The sequence below is a fragment of the Myxocyprinus asiaticus genome, chromosome 50, assembly GCF_019703515.2.
Source record: "Myxocyprinus asiaticus isolate MX2 ecotype Aquarium Trade chromosome 50, UBuf_Myxa_2, whole genome shotgun sequence".
Classification (NCBI taxonomy): domain Eukaryota; kingdom Metazoa; phylum Chordata; class Actinopteri; order Cypriniformes; family Catostomidae; genus Myxocyprinus; species Myxocyprinus asiaticus.
The window spans coordinates 15,379,740-15,401,327 of NC_059393.1; the positions used below are offsets into that span (position 1 = coordinate 15,379,740).

Here is a 21,588-nt window from a genome sequence, read left to right on the forward strand (position 1 = left end):
AAGGCTTTGGATATCTTTTTATATCCTTTTCCATATTTATAAAGTTCCATTACCTTGTTACGCAGGTCTTTTGACAGTTCTTTTCTGCTCCCCGTGGCTCAGTATCTAGCCTGCTCAGTGCATGTACATGAAGGCTAACAAACTCATTGACTATTTATACACAGACACTAACTGCAATTTTAAAAGCCACAAGTGTGGGAAATTAACCTTTAATTGCCATTTAAACCTGTGTGTGTCACCTTGTGTGTCTGTAACAAGGCCAAACATTCAAGGGTATGTAAACTTTTGATCAGGGCTATTTGGGTGATTTCTGTTACCGTTATGATTTAAAAAGGAGCCAAACAACTATGTGATAATAAATGGCTTCATATGATTACTATCCTTAAATAAAAGACAGTTTTTTTGCATGATCAGTCATATTTTCAAAATCAATGCCAAAATTTCACAATTTTTGCCAGGGTATGCAAACTTTTGAGCACAACTGTATGTATATAAATGTATATATATTGCTATATTGCGTATAGAAAAAATGAAGCCTACATTTAGGACCATTATAATTTTTTTGCTGTGTGACATTAGACACTTAAGCACATTATACCACCCAGTCTTCATTACTGGAACACATCTGGATGTTTTACTTTTATTATTCCCATTGTTTGTAAGGAAGATTTTCATTACCAAAACACAGACATATTATTATTATTATTATTTTTTTATTGTACTTTTCAATTTAATTAATAATTTGTTTGTTTTTTATTGTTTTCATTGCAGTAATGAGAATATCATAATGACCATCTTTTTTGCATTGTGGTAATGAGAATGAGGCGGTGGGGCTAAATGGGTGTAGCTGTCATGAAAATAATACAATATAAAAATTCTTAATTGCCCTAAAAATAAAAAATAAATAAAAAGGTTTCATTTTCTATATGGAAAATATATTTTATTTGTTTCTTTTGATTTTAGAGTAAAATAGGACCAGGACATTTTGTTGTTACCCATGTGTGATCCCCTCAGAATTGCTCAAGCTTTGAGCAATGAGTATTTTGAGAGGAAGAACAATTTTACATATGGGACAGTGCCATAGTCTTTTAAAAACTCATCAAATCTTTTAAATAAATTCATCACTGATTTTGAAAAGCTGACCTTTGTGAAGAAAGCTACTTAAGTCCATTGGAATTAAGACTTAAATGCATTTGAATGCACCATATAAGGGCAAATTAGTATCCCAGTCATTAGACTTTGTACTGCACCAGTTTAAATAGTTACAAATCTGTGATATTCACTTTCATGAACCCTAATTACAAAACTATTGGTTCACTTTGTGTCCTAATGTTAAATCAGGACATGAATGAAATGTGCTCTTTTGTGGGACTTATAGCTAAGAAACACACACATATGGTCACACATAAAGTTTGTCAAAATCAAGCTAATGAAATTATATTTGATTTTTATCCTTTCATTTCATTTGACACCTTTACATGTCACCTCATGTTAACAATTTTCTTTTGGCCCAACTTTGGTCTGAAGGAATAAGAAATAAAACATGGACAGCAATTCCATCCCTTTTCAGAACCTGGATTCCACTGACCATCTGTCTAATACGGCATTGTTTTTCTTAGTTTCCTATAACAATTCTAATATTGTGCATTATAGGTTAAATATCTATTGTCTAGCTGGTTTATGTTGAGAAGAGGGAATAACCTACGTTATGATCAGAAGCAAACTGCAATGTCCTGGTATTCATGTTTGTTTGCATCATTTGGACTACAGTATATAAAAGAGAGTGGGTACATTTGTAATCTTTGTGAACAGCTACAATAAAGAAAACCATTTAAAAGAGGCAAACTGTATGGGTGGCAGCTACATTGATGTTTATATTATAGGTACAATGGAAATGTCCCAGTTATGTTCAGAATTATACAGACATGTTGTTCGTTGTATGCTATCAAGTCTGAGGGTTTTTTGTGGCCGGTCACACTACATACATTCTGAGAGTAGAATCCAAGGTGTGACAAAGAAATGGGAAAAGTTCTTGGGGAGGGAAAGTCTACAGGTACACAGGCTGTGCCCACCAGCTCATCGTGGTCACAAATTTGACGACAATCTAGATCTCATGTGGTGGTCAGTTTCTGGCAGGCTGATTACTGAATCCTTCTTGGGCAGTCCTGAATCCAAGCTGGATCTCATCTGGGGGAGGGAAGCGGGAGGGAATGCACCTACAGACATTTGATGGGGCAGTGCCATTCTTGGAGGGATGCTACCTCTAAGACCTGCAGGGCCTGGAAGATTCTGAGGAGGGCCAATGGATGTGGAGGAGACTCTGGTGGACTGGGGAGGACTTGGGGCAACTGGTTGCAGCAAATCATGGGGCAATGATAGCTGGGAGGCGGACAGAGCTCGGGTATCCTGGCTTAGAGTGCTCCTGGGGCCATGTGGTCGATGTGCGGGGCTGGGAACGTGTTGCTGTGCAAGGGATAGCTGGGAGCCCGAGGGTGCACCAGGAGGGCTGGAACCATACTGGAAAGTTCGACCAGTTGTGGCCAGAGGGCTATGGACAGGTGTGCTAGCAAGAGCTGAGGCAAGGGCTAATGTGGAGTACTGGGAGCCTGGGGGAGTCTGGCTCTGGACCACCTGGAAGCGCCGCACCATCCGGGGAGACTGGACGGCACCAGAACCCACTAGAGAGTTGCACATCTGGGGGCAGAAGCTCATGGCCACAGCCTGCTGGAGGGTGGCAATTGCAGAACTGGTGGAGGGTTGGCTTGAAGGTGCAAAAAAGCTACCATGGGTTGAAGGAGTCATTGACATGGCCCTGGACCTCTGCATGTCTCCTTGTTTCACCAATTTAACCATTTCCCGATCGTACTTGACAATCTCCTGAATCATCTCGTTCTCGTGGTTGTTGAAGACCCCAGAGTTGAGATCATGCTGTACTTTGTGCATCAGGATGGAGTTCTTCTTTCCTGAAAGAGGTACAACTTTTAGGTATCTGTTGCACATACAAAATACCAAACAGTTAATAATATTGCAGTAAAGGATCTGTAATAATGATGCAATTGTAAAAACTAAATATTTAATTCATATTAAAATGAACCCATTACACTAAATTCTATTACCCTCATTGCCTTGTCAGACACAATTAAGTATTGGATTAATCTGAAACAACATACTGCACTTAATCCTAGTCTTATTTTCCAGACCTAGAGGCTGCAAAGTACTGAAAAACAACTGCATGCACATTTGGCTGATATGCATTATTTGGAGAGCATACTTTTATCTTTGGGTTTTGACTGTATTTGCTGTGTTACATGGCGCTTCCCTGTGGTTTTACTGATAACCCTGATGAAATTAAAAAACAGCTTTAACCAAATGTCTTTTTGTTGGTTTTAGCTGTGTTACGGTCTACCTGGTCTCCCAGCCAGGCCAAGCTGGTCTTCAACTGGTCTCCCAACATGGCAAAGCTGGTGCTCAGCTGGTTGGCCAGCTGGTATCCCAGCCTGACTAACTGACAAATGCCCCAAAACCAGCAAACAGATAAGCTACAACCAGCAGGTTTAAGATGTTTGTTTTTTGTTCAGAAGGGAACTGCTCTTTCATCATTGATGGGTCACCCATTCCCTTGTGAACAGTATGAACCGGAGCCCTGCTGAGATCTCTGGTGAGAGGAAGCTATAATTTCTGGCTCTGGTATCATTCTGCTGAGTCACGGCACAGCTAACACTAACTCGCGACACAGCATGTGCCTATCACCTGCACCCTGCTGCTAGCAGAGGCCAATTTGCTGCTAAAATGACATCCTTCGCACAGCTCCCGCCGGCAGGGCCCCAACATCACCTCCAATTTCTCTCACCTCCATCATCAGTAGCACACAAAAATAACACTGAAAAGTATCACTTTGTCTCTTAGTTTGGGAATCCAATTTTACCAAGCCGTCTTCCAGATCCACGGCTATATGGAGAATATCAAGAGGATGTGCGGTGGAGATTTGTGTCATCCATTATGTTCAGAGCTACGACTAAGGCAGAGTTTCATAATACTGGTACTGGAATAAACCAGCACTGTAAATTTTGGATGACATCCTGATAAAATTGCGACAGTTCCGATGCAGTGGGGACATAATTTTTCCTCATAATTAGTCTTAGGCCACAGTTTTCTATTTCCTGATCAATTTTAAAAGTATGCAGTACTCGAGAGCATTTTCAAAAGTCTCCATTTTCGGTGGAGGAAAACACTGTTCCAGTGTTGAGAGACTGAGAGATAAATGTAGCAAAATCAAAGTGTTGTCAAACGAAAACAGGTTAGTGTGGACATTACCATAACTCAATTTGATTCATATAAAGAAACATTTTAAACCAAAATAGTTGTGATTCATGCTTTTTCCAGTGGCGGCCCATGCATTTTAAGTCTAGGCCTTCACTGCGATTCATAGTTTCACAATAAATAAGACACCCTATGCCTATGGACATCATACATTATGTCGCAGCCAACTAATAATACCAATTGACATTTTTAAAACACATCCACGCACGAAAGCCTAAATTTGAAACGACACTGAATGCACAAGCAAGCCTAATTTTAATTGCAGCATGATTGTTTGTGAAATGAATATCTCCTGAACTGACATTCAAAAATCATATTTCTTTATATGAATCTACCAAGGAGGTCTACAATACCTGCAAAAAAGCCATCTAATAATATTTGCAATTTAAATGTTGCTTACAATAAATTTTGTTTCGTCAGGTTACACGATTGCTTTTCAAAACTTGAAATGACACTGAATGCTTAAGCCAGCCTAATTAACACTTTGAAAACTCTGATAACTGATGTTGCTATAACAATGTAAAAAGAACTTGCCAATTTACTTGGAGTATAAATCAGCCCTCCTTTCCTGTTTAATAAATTAAATAATCACACGGTCATGCAGATCTCAGGTTTTTAAATCCATAAGGATCTCTTTCTCAATGGCGATAGTGGCAGTGACAGCCGAGCTGACTGGTCAGCTTGATCTCGCACACTTTGCTTTCGAATTACGTACATTATTAAATGCGTGATAGCGTCACTCAAGTCCAGCTAGAAGGCCTCGACTGGGACACATCCTAAAGACCACACCCACCAAGAACATATAAATCAATCTGATTGGCTGATGAATCTAACAATCTGACTTTAGATCCCTATTTACTGGCACTGTTGATGGGTTCTGTAGAAATTCTGAAGGCTTAATGGGTTGGAGCTCAGACTTACACGCTGCTTCATCTAACGAGCGCTGCTTTGGGCATGCAATTTGTGAAACAGCCGTCACGCTTGTAAGCATCAAGGAATAAATTCTGATTGGATAAACTTTTTGTTTTTTCCTATTCGTTTGTAGATGAATTAGGAGTGGAAAGCGATTGAAAATACATAGGCAAAAAGGTGAATGGGAATGAAAGGATGAATTTTTTAGGCTTAGGCCAGCAGCAGGGATGTCGCTAGGCCTATATTAGGGGTCCTTAAACTTCTTACTTGGTGGGTACTAGGACCTGGGGGAGGCTGCTGCTGCAGAGGCTGCTGCACGTGCTAGTGACTGTACACTGCACGCTGAACCAGGATAGAAGCAGTGCGTATTTTTTTTCGCCATCTATGTTAACATATGAATGTATTTACAGAAGCAGCGTCTAACACAAGCTATGAGACATGTATACTTTTAGCCAGCCTTGACAAAAAAGAACCTTATTTCGATAGATTTTACACCCATTGTTACTCTAAAAATACATGATGAAAAGATGTTTTGACCCCACTAAAAGAGGCTTAGCCCACCTGAATCTCTAGTGACATCCCTGGCCAGCAGAAAAGGCTTTTCTGGCCCTGAGAATTCACCACTGGCTTTTCAATCATGAGAAACTAGCAGTAGCATGATGTTTAGCCTTGTGTAACATGAGAATCACTCATTTTAGCTGTTTTAGTGGGCAACTTTTTCTTAAGCAGCTCCTTGTGCTATACGTTCCTTGAGACACTTTTTGCATTCATACATTTAACCGGCACTATTTACTCGAAGGGACTGCAGCCCATTAAATTTGAGACTGTGAAAGCAGATGCTCTACTACAAAGTGTATGGAGTCTGAACTCCTCTGTGAGCTGAACTGATCATTTATGGAATCTGGCTGCTATGGCAACAGCAGCGCATGGAGTGGCTGCATGGCCCATATGTAAACAACAAGGTGGCCATGTGACAGGGTGTGACATCAGCAGCACACTGACCTTGGGAGATAAGGGAAGGATGGATGTGATCAGGTGGGAGGACAGGTGGCCTCTTTTGGCAAATTACATGTTTATGTGCTGATGATTCAAACCAAGAATGGCAAAACAATTGTGTTGAATACAAATGAATTTTGGAGGGGACTCAAATCTGCCCACAGATGTGACCAATGAATGTCCAAATGTGAAGAAACCCATGGAAGATCTGAATGTGTGGACAACAGTTGCTGGCTATTGCGTATCTAATACAGGTACTGTGGCAGTACCATGGTAAAGTGGTGGTATCACATGGCAATACCATGGTACTTAAAATGGTACTCCAAGATACTTCAAAAAATACCATGGTACTACCATAGTACGTGTCCAAAACACTATCACTTACTAAAAAAAAAGTACCATGGTACAACCATGTTTTTTGGACATTGTACTGTGCCACTACCATGGGATTTTTATTATGTTAATATAAACATGGTACCATGGTACATACATTTTGGTACATACCAAAGTACCATGGTATTACTATCTGATACTATTACTGTTCAATTGTTACTGCCACAGCACTTTTATGTAAGGGATATTAGTACCATGTTACCCAGAAAAACATGGTATTACCATGGTACCATATAAACAAAACCATGGTACTCCAAGGCAGTTCAAAGAATTCCATGGTACTAGCATAGTACATGTCCAAAACTGTTTTTTAAGACATGTAACATGGTGCCATGATATTTATCAAAGTATCATGGCTTTACCATCTGATATTATTGCCGTACTTTGTTAATGTCACCATATTTTGTTGTTAGAGATGTTAGTACCATAGTGCATGTCAAACAAACATGATATTATCATGGTACCATGTCCATAAGACCACGGTATTACCATTGTTTTTTTTAATAAGTGATGGTACTCATTTTATGTATTTATTCTATAAATGTAACTCTCTAGGTGGCGGACATACCTATTCGGTCAAGGCGGTCGATGGCAACTGTCTCAAATGCTCTCCTCATCATGGGGTACTCCTCCAGTACTTCATTGAAGTTGTCTACAGAGAGCGAGTACAGACGGCAATAGGTGTCTGCGCGAACGCTGGCAGTTCTTCTTCCACGGGTCAACAGGCAAATCTCTAATATGAGAGAGAAACAAACAGGACATAAAAACAGAAAAAAAAAACTAAAAACAGACTAGCTTGGTCAGGCTGGGAGACTATCCCTTAAACAGCGCAGTCTCGAACTACCAAAAAAAAGTCAGATTGGTACCTCTAATTATAATCCTGCAAAAACAGCAGACTGCCAAAAAAAATCACATTTTCACAACATGCCCAATTTGGCTTGATGCATTCCAGCTTGCAAAACAGAACTGTCAAATCTTTGATGAAGTGCCTCTTAACACAAGTGTGGAGATTAAATTTAGCCCGGGTTTACACTCATTACAGCTGCACAAATAACATGCAATATTACACTTCGCAATGTTCTTCATGACCCAAAGAAAACGTATGGCTACTTGTAGCCTACAAGGTTTAACTTGCATTGCTCACTTCACTTACAACAGCGAAGTTCAGATTGTACTTAAACCATGTTTTAAAATGCAGTTTTCTAATAAAATTACCGGCCAATAGGCAAGTTTCATTAACCGCCAAACCAATTTTTACTCAACTGATGTGAATGGTCTCAGTTGTTAAGTATATGTGTGTATACTGTACAGTACACACTGTATGTGATTATATTTGAGGCTTTTACAACGGCGCAACAACTCAGATTTTAGTGCCGGAGCTGTCCTTTTTATAATAAGACTGAACAGAATTGGGGTCTTTTTATTATGTGAGGCGCTGTGATAAGCAGAGAACCATGACAAATCAGTCTGGCATCATGAATAATCCCCTCTCATCCATGCGACGTAAGAGGTACAATATAATTGTCTTTAGCCAGGGAATCTCCACTGTCAACATTATAAATTGCTCTGCCATTGATGTTCTGCTCTACTAATTAGGTGTTTTTAATTGGCCACATTTTTCTTTATCTGTGGCACTCCTTCATGGCTCCTGGAGTATTCGCATTCTCAGTGAACTCTGCTCTTGCCCGGCTGTGCCCCCTTCCCAGACCATACCCTAAAGACTCCGGAAAAAGCACTGGCTTTTTTCTGGATCATCAACGCCGGCCCCTCGAAGGGGGGAGCAGGATCTTAAATGGGACAAAGCTCACTGGAGGGAGAAACAGAGGAGTCATGTTCAAATGTCAGTGATATTCATCAGTATAAACTGCAAGTGAGCAGTTAGGGTTTCAGAGGGAGCGAACATAACATGCAATAATAAGAGACTGTAAACATGGAGCAAGCCTGCTTGTTTTAAAAAGCCACTTTTGAAAAACTCTTTCCTCTTAAAGGTCTAATTTCTGGGCCACTAGCGGCACCAGACATAATTGCAAAAATAATGTAATCAAACAGGTTTCCCCAAACACACCACCGTGTTCGCACTGCTGGTTGAGCCAATGTTTAAGTGTTTTCACATTTTAGGGAATTAAACACAAATGGCTTGTTTATATTTATTTCTGCATTTTATGCTAGGAACGTGTATAAAAAGTTACAAAACTCTTATTGGAATTTCTGTCATAACACCAATCCTAAAGGATCCTAATGGGTTGTTCACAAGCATATTTGCATCTATCTGTACTATTTTTGAATTGGTTTTCTATGTAAACATGCGCTAGATGGACAGTTTTGACCGTTGTGCCAAGTTTTGCTGTTTGATTAGCGTCTTGCGCAGGACTGCCATGTTTTTAGACACCGTGTCAAGTTAAAAAGAATTTCAGCTTTTAAAATGTATCTGAGACACCTGTGTTCTGTTAGCCGTTGCGCTGCGTTTCTAAACGCATTCTGCCTGAATGTCATTTAATGGCGTCCTGCTGGATATACTGAAACTCTTACAAGATTCTTTGATTCTTACAGTCCTATTGAATATTGTGTATCTGAACACATCTTGTATTGGAATAATGTCTTGTTACTGGACAGCAAAGGAAATCACACAGGTAGCTATAGGAAGTTTAAAATGCTGAAAGATTTTCATTGAATTCCTTTTGATGTTCTAATGGGGCATTTTATCCTTTTGGTATTCATAACAGTCCTATTGGGAACTTTGAGTTTTAAAAGATCTAATTTTTGCTTGAAATTGGATTCCTTTGAGACAATTCCCATTGGATTGGTCCTAAATTCTGAGAGAAATGACATATTTGACTACGGGATGTTTAATAACAATATTTAAGTGTGGTTATGACACTTATACTGTACATCTCAGCGCAAGAGTAATATGTCCAAGAAATTAATGAAAAAGTCATGCTGTGTGGTCCTTACCCCCAAAGTAGGAGCCATCAGAGAGCTTCATGCCAATATTCCCTTTGGTCAGAATGCTGACTACACCATGCTGAATGAAGTACATTTTCTTGCCTATAGTTCCCTCACGAACGATGTAATCGGCTGGTTGGAAGACCTCGAAGCGAAGCTTTGTTAACATGGCTGTCACAAAGTTGGGATCTGCGTTGGCGAAGAGCGGCATAGACGCCACCAGCTTCCGACAGTTGAAGTTGACTATTTCCTGCAGGTGAGGAAGTTATGTGGATTAGTTTATAATTAAAAAAATAAAGGTACACTACGATATATATATATATATATATATATATATATATATATATATATATATATATATATATATATATATATATATCTTAATCAGTAGTTTTTTTCCACACAAAAAAATATCTAGACATCCTTAAAACAAGATGCATATACTTGAGCAGCAAAACTGTTGTTTCTAAGTTTATTTATTTTATTACCCCATTGACAAATAGTTTTTTTTTTCTTCTTGTTTTATGCATAAATCTCAAAATTTTTGCTTTAAAAAAAAAAAAAAATTGGCAATATGGTAAGGCTAACTGGTACCTCTCGCAATGGTTCGTTCAACTCTTCCAAAATGCTTTCTTCATCAAACATCTTGCCCTGGTATCTGTGCTCATAGTAATCGTGGATCTTCTGACGGAAATCGGCTGGAAGTTTGTGGAAAGACATATACTGCTCAACTTGCTTGTACTGAAAAGGAAAAAAAAAAGATACAGGATAAAGATGCTAGCAACATTTCACAACAGTTTCAATTACAAAACGTTACTACTGCTAATGAATTTTTGGACATGGTGCCATCATATTTATTTGGACATTGAGTAACATGTAAATACCATGGAACATGAATTTCAGTACTTAAGTACAATAGTATTACAAACTGATACTACCACAGTACTTGTTTGTAAGGGTTGACCCAAAATGTACAACCACCAATCAGTGGTTTGCCCATATCAGTCCAGTGTGCCCTCTTTTGTGGAGATGTGATATGCTGGCAGGGATCACTATATACAGGCAAAAGTAAATAATTTAAATATCCAGGCTTGTTTTCCTGTATGGCCATTCCTGCTATTTTGGGAAACATCAAAGCAAGTTATATATGGTGGATGTGATATACTCAAGAGCATATAATAATATGATGTTCTCAAAGCAGGAACTGTATGATGAAACTGAAGATAAACTATTCATAGCACAGACTATGAAGTTTCTTCTGCATTGTCTGTGATGTCATGGCTTTCTGGTTTATTTCACAAGAAAATACAGTACATTCCTTTAAATTGTCTTGACCATGTATACATTAGGGGAAAGTGGGGTTAACTGTGCACACTTGAATTGTCCTAGGCAAGGAGAAATTAGGTCAAACTTATCTGTCTATTCCAAGTTCTTGTTTTGCTGCAAATTATTCACATTATTGAAAAGCCAAAAAGTATATGTCTAGTGATGGTGGATATATTTCACAGTATAGCAAGATGATCAAATTCTGAAAATCACACCTCCTGACTTGCAGAAGCAGAGGGTTATATACACAGTGTCAGTCAGATAGACGTGCTGAGGTCTGAGTGCAATTTCAAAAAGCCTAACAATTACAAGCTTTATTTCCTCATTCCATTTAAAATAGTCCACACCATTTTTTTCTTTCTTTCATTTTTCTTTCTTGACTTAAGAATAAAGATAATAAAAGTCTATTTACATGTCAATACTAAGAGGATTGAGAGTATGCTAAGGCTATACTATAAAAAGATGGATAGACGAATAGTTAGATATACTGTACAGATACATAGATGAACAAATACATGGATCGATAGATAGACAGGCAGACAGAAGGACGGACAGATGGATAGATAGACAGACAGACCGAAGGATGGACAGACAGACAGATATATAGATGGACGGACTGATAGATGAACAGACAGATAGAAAGATGGACGGATGGATGACAGACAGATAGATGGATGGATAGACGGCGGACGGACGGATAGATGGACGGACAGACAGACAGAAAGATTGACTGATGGATGGATAGGTGGATGGATGGATGGACAGACAGATAGACAGACAGATGGATGGACAGACGGACAGACGGACGGATAGTAGTCTCATCTGTCCGTTATGGCTTCTCAGGATTTGTAGTTTTTTTTAAAGGGTTTTAAGGTGATGGCAAGGTTTATTTTGATGACACGTCAATGAAGCAGTCAAAACGTCACACTTCATCACAGTCTTATTACAGTGGAAGGCGGCTATATGCAGTATAGGGTTGTGCTAAATTTGAACCTTGTGTCAATATTTCTGAAGCATCGTTGAAACTAAGATAGGCTTTCGTGGCCTCTCAGACCTCATTTTCCAACATAACTCAACTAGAGTGGGTCATGTGCACACAGGGATAATGATGTGGGGGAAGGGTGATGCTCTTTGGTGATCTTGCAGCTGGATGGATGTGTCGGAAGGAGAAGGTGTGTGGATAATGACTGTTGGTATGTGCGCTGTGACATGCTCAGCTTGACATGCCTTAGGTCAATTCTTGGAGCTACTAACAGGTACAGTCTGTTGCACTGGTTACGAACAGGTGCTGTCTGTTTTACACAGCATGTTGTAAAACAATGTATAGAATGTAATTAAAGAATAATAAAATTTTTTGGTGAACTATCCCTTTAACATTAAATACAAATTAACAAGACTTTTACATCATTTATTTATCTTTGTTAATGTTCATTTCTACATGTAGTTCCAAATTTTTAACATTAAAAGTTTAATGTTTAATTAAAACTAATATTAACTAACAATGAACCGTAGTATATTTCTAAATTAAAATCAACCAAGTTACTGTAAATAAATGCTGTTAAATATGACTGATCATTGTTAGCTCATGCTACCTAATGCATTAACTAATTGTTAACATATACAGCCTTAATACAGCCTTATTGTGTTCCCAAATACAGCTTACACTTCCTATCAGACACAGACGTGCTATATACAATAGACCCTATGGCACATGTGTGTTAGCATGCACGCTGTTACTCATCATCCCTTTGGCAGTGGGTGGAAAATCATGGGAAGTGAAGTGACTGACTTTAATTAGCTCAGAGTGGAAATCCCCCTCATAAACCCATTTCATGAAAACCTTTTGTTCTGTAATCCACCCCAAATCCTAATCTCATTCAATCTTAATTAATTATGATTGGATAAAGGAATTATACAATCGCACCTAACTGAATGAAATAACCAGGGAGGTCCCAACATGCCCTGTATCCATTTCCATTTTCACCTTGTTTTACAACACAAAGGGGCAAATTGATTTAACAGTTGCACCACTTTTGTGCACAATATTTCAGCGCAAAAACCTGCATCCTATTCACTAACCACCCGCAATCCAGTTTAACCAGGTTCTAAATGTGCTGAAATAGCGCTGCACCATATTTAAATAGTTTAATAATTAAATTATTTAAATTGAAATGTTTTCAGTTGAAAACATGGCTCATTGCGCTATATTCACAAAACTTTTCATTATTTTCGGGCACAATTAATGTCACACTACTACCGTACATGGAAAGATGGTACTGTAAATGAATTTCACTTAAAAACATGTTTGTACACATTATGATGATTAAATTATGGAGAATAGGGAAATTTGTGTTCCACTCAGATTTTATAGGAGCGTTTGTGCAGTTGCTTGAATTGCATAATTCCTTAAGTGAACTGGGCGTTAAAATAACGTAGCCCATGCATGCAACAAAGACCATGCATCCAAATAAACAGTGCTTTCAGTGGGTGCAATTCTATCTTTGTAAATTCCCCCCACAATTTAATAAAATAATAAGGGCAAAAGCAGTGAGTCTGTCCATGGTTAACATTGACAAAACTATGATTAACCACTCAATAGTACGGGAAAGTATCTGAAGCGTCCATGTTTACTTGCACACTAACATTTGGCCACCACAAAACAATCCCTGCCTGTCTCGTCAAGCTTGACAAACTCTCTGTAAGTCACGCTTTGTCCCTTTCAATCAATTTTCTCCTCTCTTTAGTTCATTCAATCAGCCTTGAAGTGAGACAAACAGCTAAGTTGAAAAGTGGAGACTAACTTGGACCTTGTTGCAATCACTGTTTGAGCTCCTATTACATATGGCCAAGGTCTGTGTATTAACACTGAAAACAACTTCGGGAAACTTTTAATTGTGCCAAGCCTTGGGCTGGTTTGTGTAAAAGGGCTACAGCTGAGGAAGCTGCCTGTTTATAGTCAGGACAGGGCTTCCTTGTCTTTTTGTGTCCTCACTTTCCTCTTGCACTTCCAGTGACTAACTCTCCCTAGGGCCATTTGTCTGTTGGATCAAGCTAAGCATCATACACCTCAGGGACAGAGTGAGAGTAGGCAAAAGAAAGAGATGAACCAAAAACATGAGAAAGAAAGGTGAGAAAACAAAATATCAAAAGAAAGACCAGGGAGAATGATTAGAAAGACTAGACAGACAATAAAGAAAGATGAATAAGACAAGAAAGACCAGAAAAATACTAGACAGAAAGACCAAAGAGACAATAAAGATGACAAAGAACGACTAGAAAAACAATAATGAAATTACAATAAAAGAAAGACCAGAAAAAAGACAAGACACAAAAAAACACAAGGTAGACTAAATAGACTAGAAAGAAAGAACAGAAATACAAGAAAGAAAGATCAGAAAAAGATAAGAAAGAGTTGTGAGACAATAATGACAAAACAATAAAAGACCAGAAAAAAAGACTAGTAAGACAATAAAGATGAGAAAGACAGACCAGAAAAAAGGCTAGACAGACGTGAAAGAAAGACCAGAAAGACAAGACAAAAAACAAAGACCAGGAAGAAGGACTAGAAAGAGAGATGAGAGTGGAATAAGATGGAAAGCTACATGAATCTGTAGTGACAGGACAGAGCTAGCATTAGCTTAGCGACAACAAAATAAGCTATACATCTGGTGACCTACACTGAAACCTTTGAGCAGGTATATCAGATTAACCAGATTAAGCTTCCAAACACAAATCATCAAACAAGAGTGATGCAATGTTGCGTAATATATGAAAGATAATCATCTTTGCCCTTCCAATATGAATGGATTGACACACTGATATTTACCGATAAAATCTTTCTTCAGGCACCGCTGGACTGGTTTGTACACACTGGATTTGATCTATTACTTTTTTAAGACTCCCAGATTGGTCTCTTAAAAATCCTTTCAAATATTTGTTTATCAGTATTATTAGTTGTATAGCAACTAATAGCAATTTTTGAATTTTTTTATTTTGTTTCAATTCAAATTTACAACAGAATCACTTTTGCCATATGGGGGAAGGACAAGGATCGAATAAACACATGAAAACAAGCTATTAATTTATAATGGATAAATGGAATTGTGTAATGTATTATAGAGCACTGCATGAAATCCTATGGGTTTTTTCCACAGGGGCATGCAGTTGATCTTCAATGGCATAAAGGGATGATATATCTCCCATGACCATCTGCCAAAGCATCAAGGTCAGCATGGTCACCAAGGAGAGGGGATGAAAGCCTGATTCCTATGAACCGTATATCAAGCCTTTCTTCCATATGGACCATCAGTCCATTGGCAGATACATTTAAACCATAAGTGTCCTGGGCAAACTGGGATTATGATGGTTTACCATTAGGTAATAACCAATGTGAGATCCCTACAGCCCTGTAGTCCCATGATATTTTCTGTAGTGCAAAACTTTACCATTAACACAAAGATCAGGGGCCGGATTCACAAAAAATCTTACGAATAAAAGCTATTCTAAACTACTATTTTCGAACTTAAAGAAATTATGATTTTTTTTGTTTGTTTTTTTTTTTTGTTTTTTTTGTATTCTGAAAAAAGACTTCTAAAGAAGGTTCTTATCTTTTTTCTCAAACAATCTATGTTTATGGCAAGATACCTTCTTACGAAATCTTTTCAATTTATTCTAAGAACTTTATTTATTTTTTTCTTTTGAAGATTTTCGTGAAAACTATTAAAATGACAAGGTTGAAATTTCTCTAAAGGCAACAGGTGTGACTTTTTAATGATCCTGTACATATTACAGCTAACAGGAGCGACTTCGAAAACATCTTTAAAAAAAAACAAAAACACAGTGGGCATGTTATTTCATAAACATGAACGCAAGGGTCTTGAGATAAATGTTAAAATCTTAAGTTTATTTTAACATGACACGGCATCTAAAAACACTGCTGTGCGAGACGCAAAAATAAAAACGGTAAGACGCATAGTAATGGTTAAAAATATCCATCTATGGCTTATTTAAATAGAAAAACATTTGAAAAACAGTGCAAATGAATGCCTCCTAAGTCCTTAAAATTCATGGGAGTAAGTGTGGTTATAAAATGTTTATAAAGGTTGTCATTCTTGTTTGAACAGTGTGTAAACTCTCAAAAGTGCCCTGCATTTGTGTTGCGCTAGACGTAGCACAATGAATAAAACACAGGTGTTTTGAGACACGTTTTTAAAAGTGAAAGTTCTTTTTAACTTGACAAACTGCTCCTGCGCAAGATGCTGAAAAAATAGTAAGACTCTGTACAACAATCAAAGATGTCTGTCTAGCACATGTTTACATAAAAAATAATAAAAAACAGAGCAGACAGACAGAAAACGCGCACTCTAAAATGGGACTAAAAACCGAATTCTGCTGCTGTGTGAATGTAGCCTCATATCAAGTGGTTTTTGTGCATGCCAATATTAGAAGTCTATTTACTGTCATGATGGAGACAATGGGTCTGTTCCAAAACCTAGTGAATGTCCACCAGAAGCAGTATTTTAAGACATCATAGGCACGCTCCAGGCTGTTCCAAAAGGTAGGTATCTTAATTATGCTGCCTCTTATCTCATTTTGGCTAAATTCTAAGGTATCATCGTAAGTATCCTTCCCCGGGTAGGCGATCCCAGAATGCACCGTGATGAGCTCGGTGGAAACAGAAATCCAAGATGGTAGACGAAGTGAGAGAAAATAAGATTATATATATATATATATATATATATATATATATATATATATAATCCATTCAATACTGAAAAGTATCGATAAATAACAGTTTAATATGATTAAAAAAACAGACTATTTACCCAAAATGTGTGTGTGCTGTGCTTATTTATGCTCATTAGAGGATTGTGTTCTCGTGTTACCTGTGTTGAAATCAGTTGTGAATCGAGTCTCATGCGCTGCGCGTGAGGAGCGCTATTTGAATGATGTGAGGAGATCAAAATCAGTCTCTTATGAGGCATCATTTCAGTAAGGATGCTGCCAGAGAAGACAGCTGCCTATGTAGGCAGGAGACAGTGAGGTAGCTCACTAAGTTTTGTAACAGACCCTAAGTGTTCAATGTTCTAAAGTACTGATCTGAGCAGACAATGTGGTGTTTAATAGTCGATTGATACACCTGGATCAGTACATCTCAGCAGGCCTAAATATTCAACCACAACTCCCTGGGGTACAGCTGATGGAAAACTGATCCAAGACCAGTGTTGTTCTACTCTATAATTTGTTAGAGGCTGAACCTAAACAGGTGCTTGAAAGTCAAAGATTAGTAATGTAATGCTCATTATGTAATGTGCCATAATGGCTTATGTCCCGTTCATCTGTCGTTGTCTGGCAATCCACTGGTTTTCACTCAACAGGAGAGATGGACATGTGTTGGTACGATGGGGGAGGTACTTGGGGACGTTGCGCAGTTTGTTTATCAGGGCCAAAAGTATGTGGATATCCCCTACTAATTGATAGGTTTGGCAAGGCCCCTTAGTTTCAGTAAAGCCAAAGCTTAATGCTAATATGACATTTGAGAATTGTGTGTTTCAAACTTTGCGGCACAAATTTGGGGAGCACACAAAGCGAGGTCTTGTCATTTGGTGTGGAAGACTGTCCTGCACAAAGTCCAGACCTGAACCCCACTGAACATTTTTGTGATAAATTGGAAACACAGACTGCAAGCCATACCACATTGCCCAACTTCTGTGCCTGACCTCACTGACGCTCGTGCCTGAACTGGAGGTGTAGTGTTTGGGTTTCTACATACAGTACTTTTGGCCATATAGTGTAATACAGTAATCCACAACTTGCATTCCACCCATGAGACCCCCCTCAGCAATCATGAACTACTCCCCAATCAACTTCAGTGTGTGTTTTAGCACAAGGCATCAATACATGTTTATTCTGGACCATGAGTGGCACATCCACAAGCGGCTTCCCATGTATCATTTATCTTTTGCAAAGAATGGCTTTGGTGGGGCTCTTTAGCACATTCTACTCCCCTGATACAGTTACGGCACTGTTATCTGACGGTAAGCAGCTCTGTAGCTAATGATTAATGAAGAGGAAAGTCTGTCGCCTAAGGCGAGATTTGATGAGCTCCAACGACAGTTCCTTTGGGATGCACTAGATTACACCATTCCTTCAAATGTTATCATAATATATGTAAAGTTGAAGTAGAAATCCAATTCTCGTCTTAATAATAATAGTTAGGAGGAAGATGTGCCTTAAAACGTTGAGCTTAAAGTACTAATTGCTAAAATACTTTTCATTGTACTTTTTACAGTTCCAGTTGAATGGACAGAGACAACCATTAGTATGCCATTTGTAGGTTGACTTCCAGGAAAGTGTAATCATTGTGGCTCTATGGTGCTTGCCAATTTCTGGCTCAGCCAATGGCATGGTTTTAGGGCGGGACTATCTGTTTGTCCAAACAAAGGAAGACTTAGGGAGGGTGGAAGGGCCAGTCAGACTGTTTGAGAAACATATCATGGCAGAGAGAGTCATTTATATTCATGAGTAAAGTGATACCTGATTATACAATTCGGTAATATTCATCAGGACAGCACTACCTGATTGGTTCTGAAAAACTATAACCCAACCCTTACCCTACACCTAACCCTAACATCTCAGGTAGTGCTTTACGCATAAATATATATGACTCATCCCCTGCCGTTTTGGGAATGCGAGTTTTGGAAACCTGTTTAGAAACGTATTTTTTGCAGTTCCATTTACTATCACTAATGGCACACGTTACCTTGAAATGAGCTAACAATTATACAAGCGTACATGCAATATTTCAAAGTTTTATAGCTGATGCTGATTTCTGAACATTGAAGCAGAACAATAGGACATGCCTGTGACTTCACATTGTCTTACATTGTTTTTGCCACATCTAACAGCTCTGCCCCATTTCCTGTTGAAGAGAACAATCTCTCACCCTTTTATCTGACTTGTCTATCTCACTGTCATATCTTTATTGTGAACTGACTGCCAGCCCCCAGGGACTCTCCAATAATGTAAGAACATGCCAGCCTTTTTATTTAGGTGGCCATCAACCTTACATTTCTAGGACTACAGTCTCCCTAAACCATCTTTTCTTTACAGTCACAATTCAATATGTAAAAAAAATAAAATATTCTCTAATTACAGGAAAGAAGAACAGTGGAGTGGTCAGCACTCAAGGGAAACGATGCAGACCTATGACATTAAACCAAATTGTCTATGACAACAAGACACAAGTTGCAAACTAGGGTTTCCAGTGTAAACAAACACCAGATGCCAGGATAAGGAATCAAAGAGGGCCGAATTACAGAAGTGGGAGGGGCTAACAACTGATAAAATGAGAGGGAGACCAGATTGCAGAGAATACCTAGAATCTGAGCTGAAGGATTTGTTGGCCTGAGCAGTTTCATCCTCTCAAACAGACGATCAATACCGACTTTGATCTTGCAAGATCAAACAAACGTTGACACATAAGAAGGTCATCTGCAGGTGTTGCGGTGTGTGTTTTTGTGTTACTCACCTTTTCCTGGTACTGGCGACGGGAAGAGTCCAATGACTGTATGAGGGCGGTGGCATGGCCAATGAACATGGCGTAGCAGGTGGCTCCCACAATCATACTCAGCATGGTCAACCAGATATCAGACATACTCTCAGGGGCCTGGCGTCCATACCCAATACACAGCATATGGCTCATGGCTTTAAACAGGGCAAAGGAATACAGCTCACTCCATGAGTCATTCTGCAAAGTGGGAGGCAAAAAATTACACTTTATGAGCACAAGATCCACTCACTTTAACATGCTAATCCTTGTGTCAAAAGATTGGCTCAGGAGGGGTGCATCAGGATGGTTCAAGGGGTTGTGGATATTCAGAGCTTAGCCAAGACCTCTGTGGGTACATATGAGGCCATCATTTGATAAAATATTGCAATATGACTTTATAATAAATGTTCATGTTAAATGTCATTGTGATTAAGTAAGTCTTTAAACATTACTGGAACAAAGACTAAAAAGGTCCCACTAACCTTAAACCAGTTGCACTATATGACTTTTACAGTCCTTTACGATTGTTGCTTGTCAGACTGTACAATATGATACCATTGAGATCTTGGGGGGAAAGCCATGGCACTGTGTGCAAAATTTTATCAGACTGTATTATAATCAATGTAGCCAAGACTTTGGTCCCAATATTTCTTTTTGACAGCATTGACTTGATGTTTAATGTCATCTGGCCATCATAGGAGCAGTCACACTGCACAACTGGGACTCTTTATTCGAGGCTAATATTCATCGCAAAGGCAATAAATTGGCGGTTTGTGAACATGTCACTACTCAATTAAAGATTGCTGATTTTGCACTACGACAAGAGAAACCGTTTATGATCCACAAAATTAGTATCAGACAGCAAAATTGGTCCAAAAACCATAGTGTTAACCATCCAGAGGTTGTTAGTTTTTATCACTGTATATAGATTACTCTACAATGTGGTAGCTAAAAATACCAACAAAAAAGTCAATTTCAGCTTTCCAAAGTCTGATGCATATCGTGTACATCTTACAATTTTACATCATTAGTTCACAGAGTGTTTTTAGGTTTGTTTACAAGTTAACAGGTTGTTAAAAGGAGTACCTCTAAGAAAAAATTAGTAGTTGCTGGATTTGCAGAAGTTTGTGAGGTTCATGAACGGATGTCTTATTAAAAGACAGCAAGAACCGCAAGTTGTCAGTATCGTGTCTAAACGTTTGCAAATTCCTTGAGCATAACTGTATATTCTGCTTCGTTTTCATCTTTATGTATCTGAAATATAAGGTTATCATGCCTGAACGGAGGAAAACTGTTTAAAACGTCAACAAGTGTTTTCACTTTGTTGCAGAATAAGCTACAATATGAGCCAGACTTTAGGCTAGTGGTCAAATGTCTGGCTTTTGAGACTGTCCCATTTATAAAGAGGAATTACAGGTCTGAATAATTTCATTAGTGACAAAAATTAACAGATATAAAATAGGCCAGGTGATTAAAAAACATCCAAGGCTTAACTAAAAATATTAGGGGCTTAAATCCTGGAAGCCCACCCCTAGTGCCAACAATGGGATACACCTCAATAAAATTCCTGACTTCGAGTCTGAATGACAAGCATCTTCCAAAGTACGCTTGATGGATGTGCTATGAACCTGTGATAGTTTCATTATTCAATTCACTCTCTTGCGATTTAAAGGCAGCTAATGTGCACTGGGCTGTTTATTGTTCAGCTGGGCTCATGTTTTAAAGTCTTTCCTCCCCTCGCAGGTATCTGCATAAGACCTCAGCTGCTGCACCAAGGTGCCTAGTCTCTCTTCATAAGTGACTGATTTTCCAGGATTGACCTGATGGGTGCCTGTGAAATGTGCTTAACCTGATTTGCATTCTCTTCGAGCAGGGTTTAAACAAAGCTATGAAAATTCTGAATCAAAGAGATAAAGTCAAGGAGGCTGCGGCTGACTTTGAATGATGAAGCAGGGTGAGTCGGAGGTGGTAATGAAAGAGGTTGATGTGTAATCAGTGGAATTACTATGTGGAGGAGATGAGATAAGAAGTGGCTTGCTGGGGTTGGAAAGGAGGAAGCCGTTCTCAAGTAACTATGGCAAAGTATTTGAGTCTCCAGCTTCTGTCGGGGCAGGATCCACTGGATTGCTATAATCAATAGGCATGCT

At 38.7% G+C, this 21,588-nt stretch overlaps 1 protein-coding gene across 1 annotated transcript in view; it reads right to left on the reverse strand.

The window, feature by feature from the left end:
* Positions 1-469: 469 nt before the first annotated feature.
* The window catches only part of LOC127439191 (potassium/sodium hyperpolarization-activated cyclic nucleotide-gated channel 2-like), a 35,837-nt gene continuing 14,718 nt past the window's right edge, over positions 470-21,588 (reverse strand). Inside the window, exons 4-8 of the mRNA XM_051695327.1 lie at positions 19,421-19,639; positions 10,159-10,305; positions 9,574-9,814; positions 7,190-7,354; positions 470-2,963 (exon numbers count right to left, since the gene is read on the reverse strand). Coding sequence (XP_051551287.1) covers positions 2,086-2,963; positions 7,190-7,354; positions 9,574-9,814; positions 10,159-10,305; positions 19,421-19,639 — 1,650 coding nt within the window. The 3' untranslated portion in view covers positions 470-2,085. The remainder of the gene's footprint in view (positions 2,964-7,189; positions 7,355-9,573; positions 9,815-10,158; positions 10,306-19,420; positions 19,640-21,588) is intronic.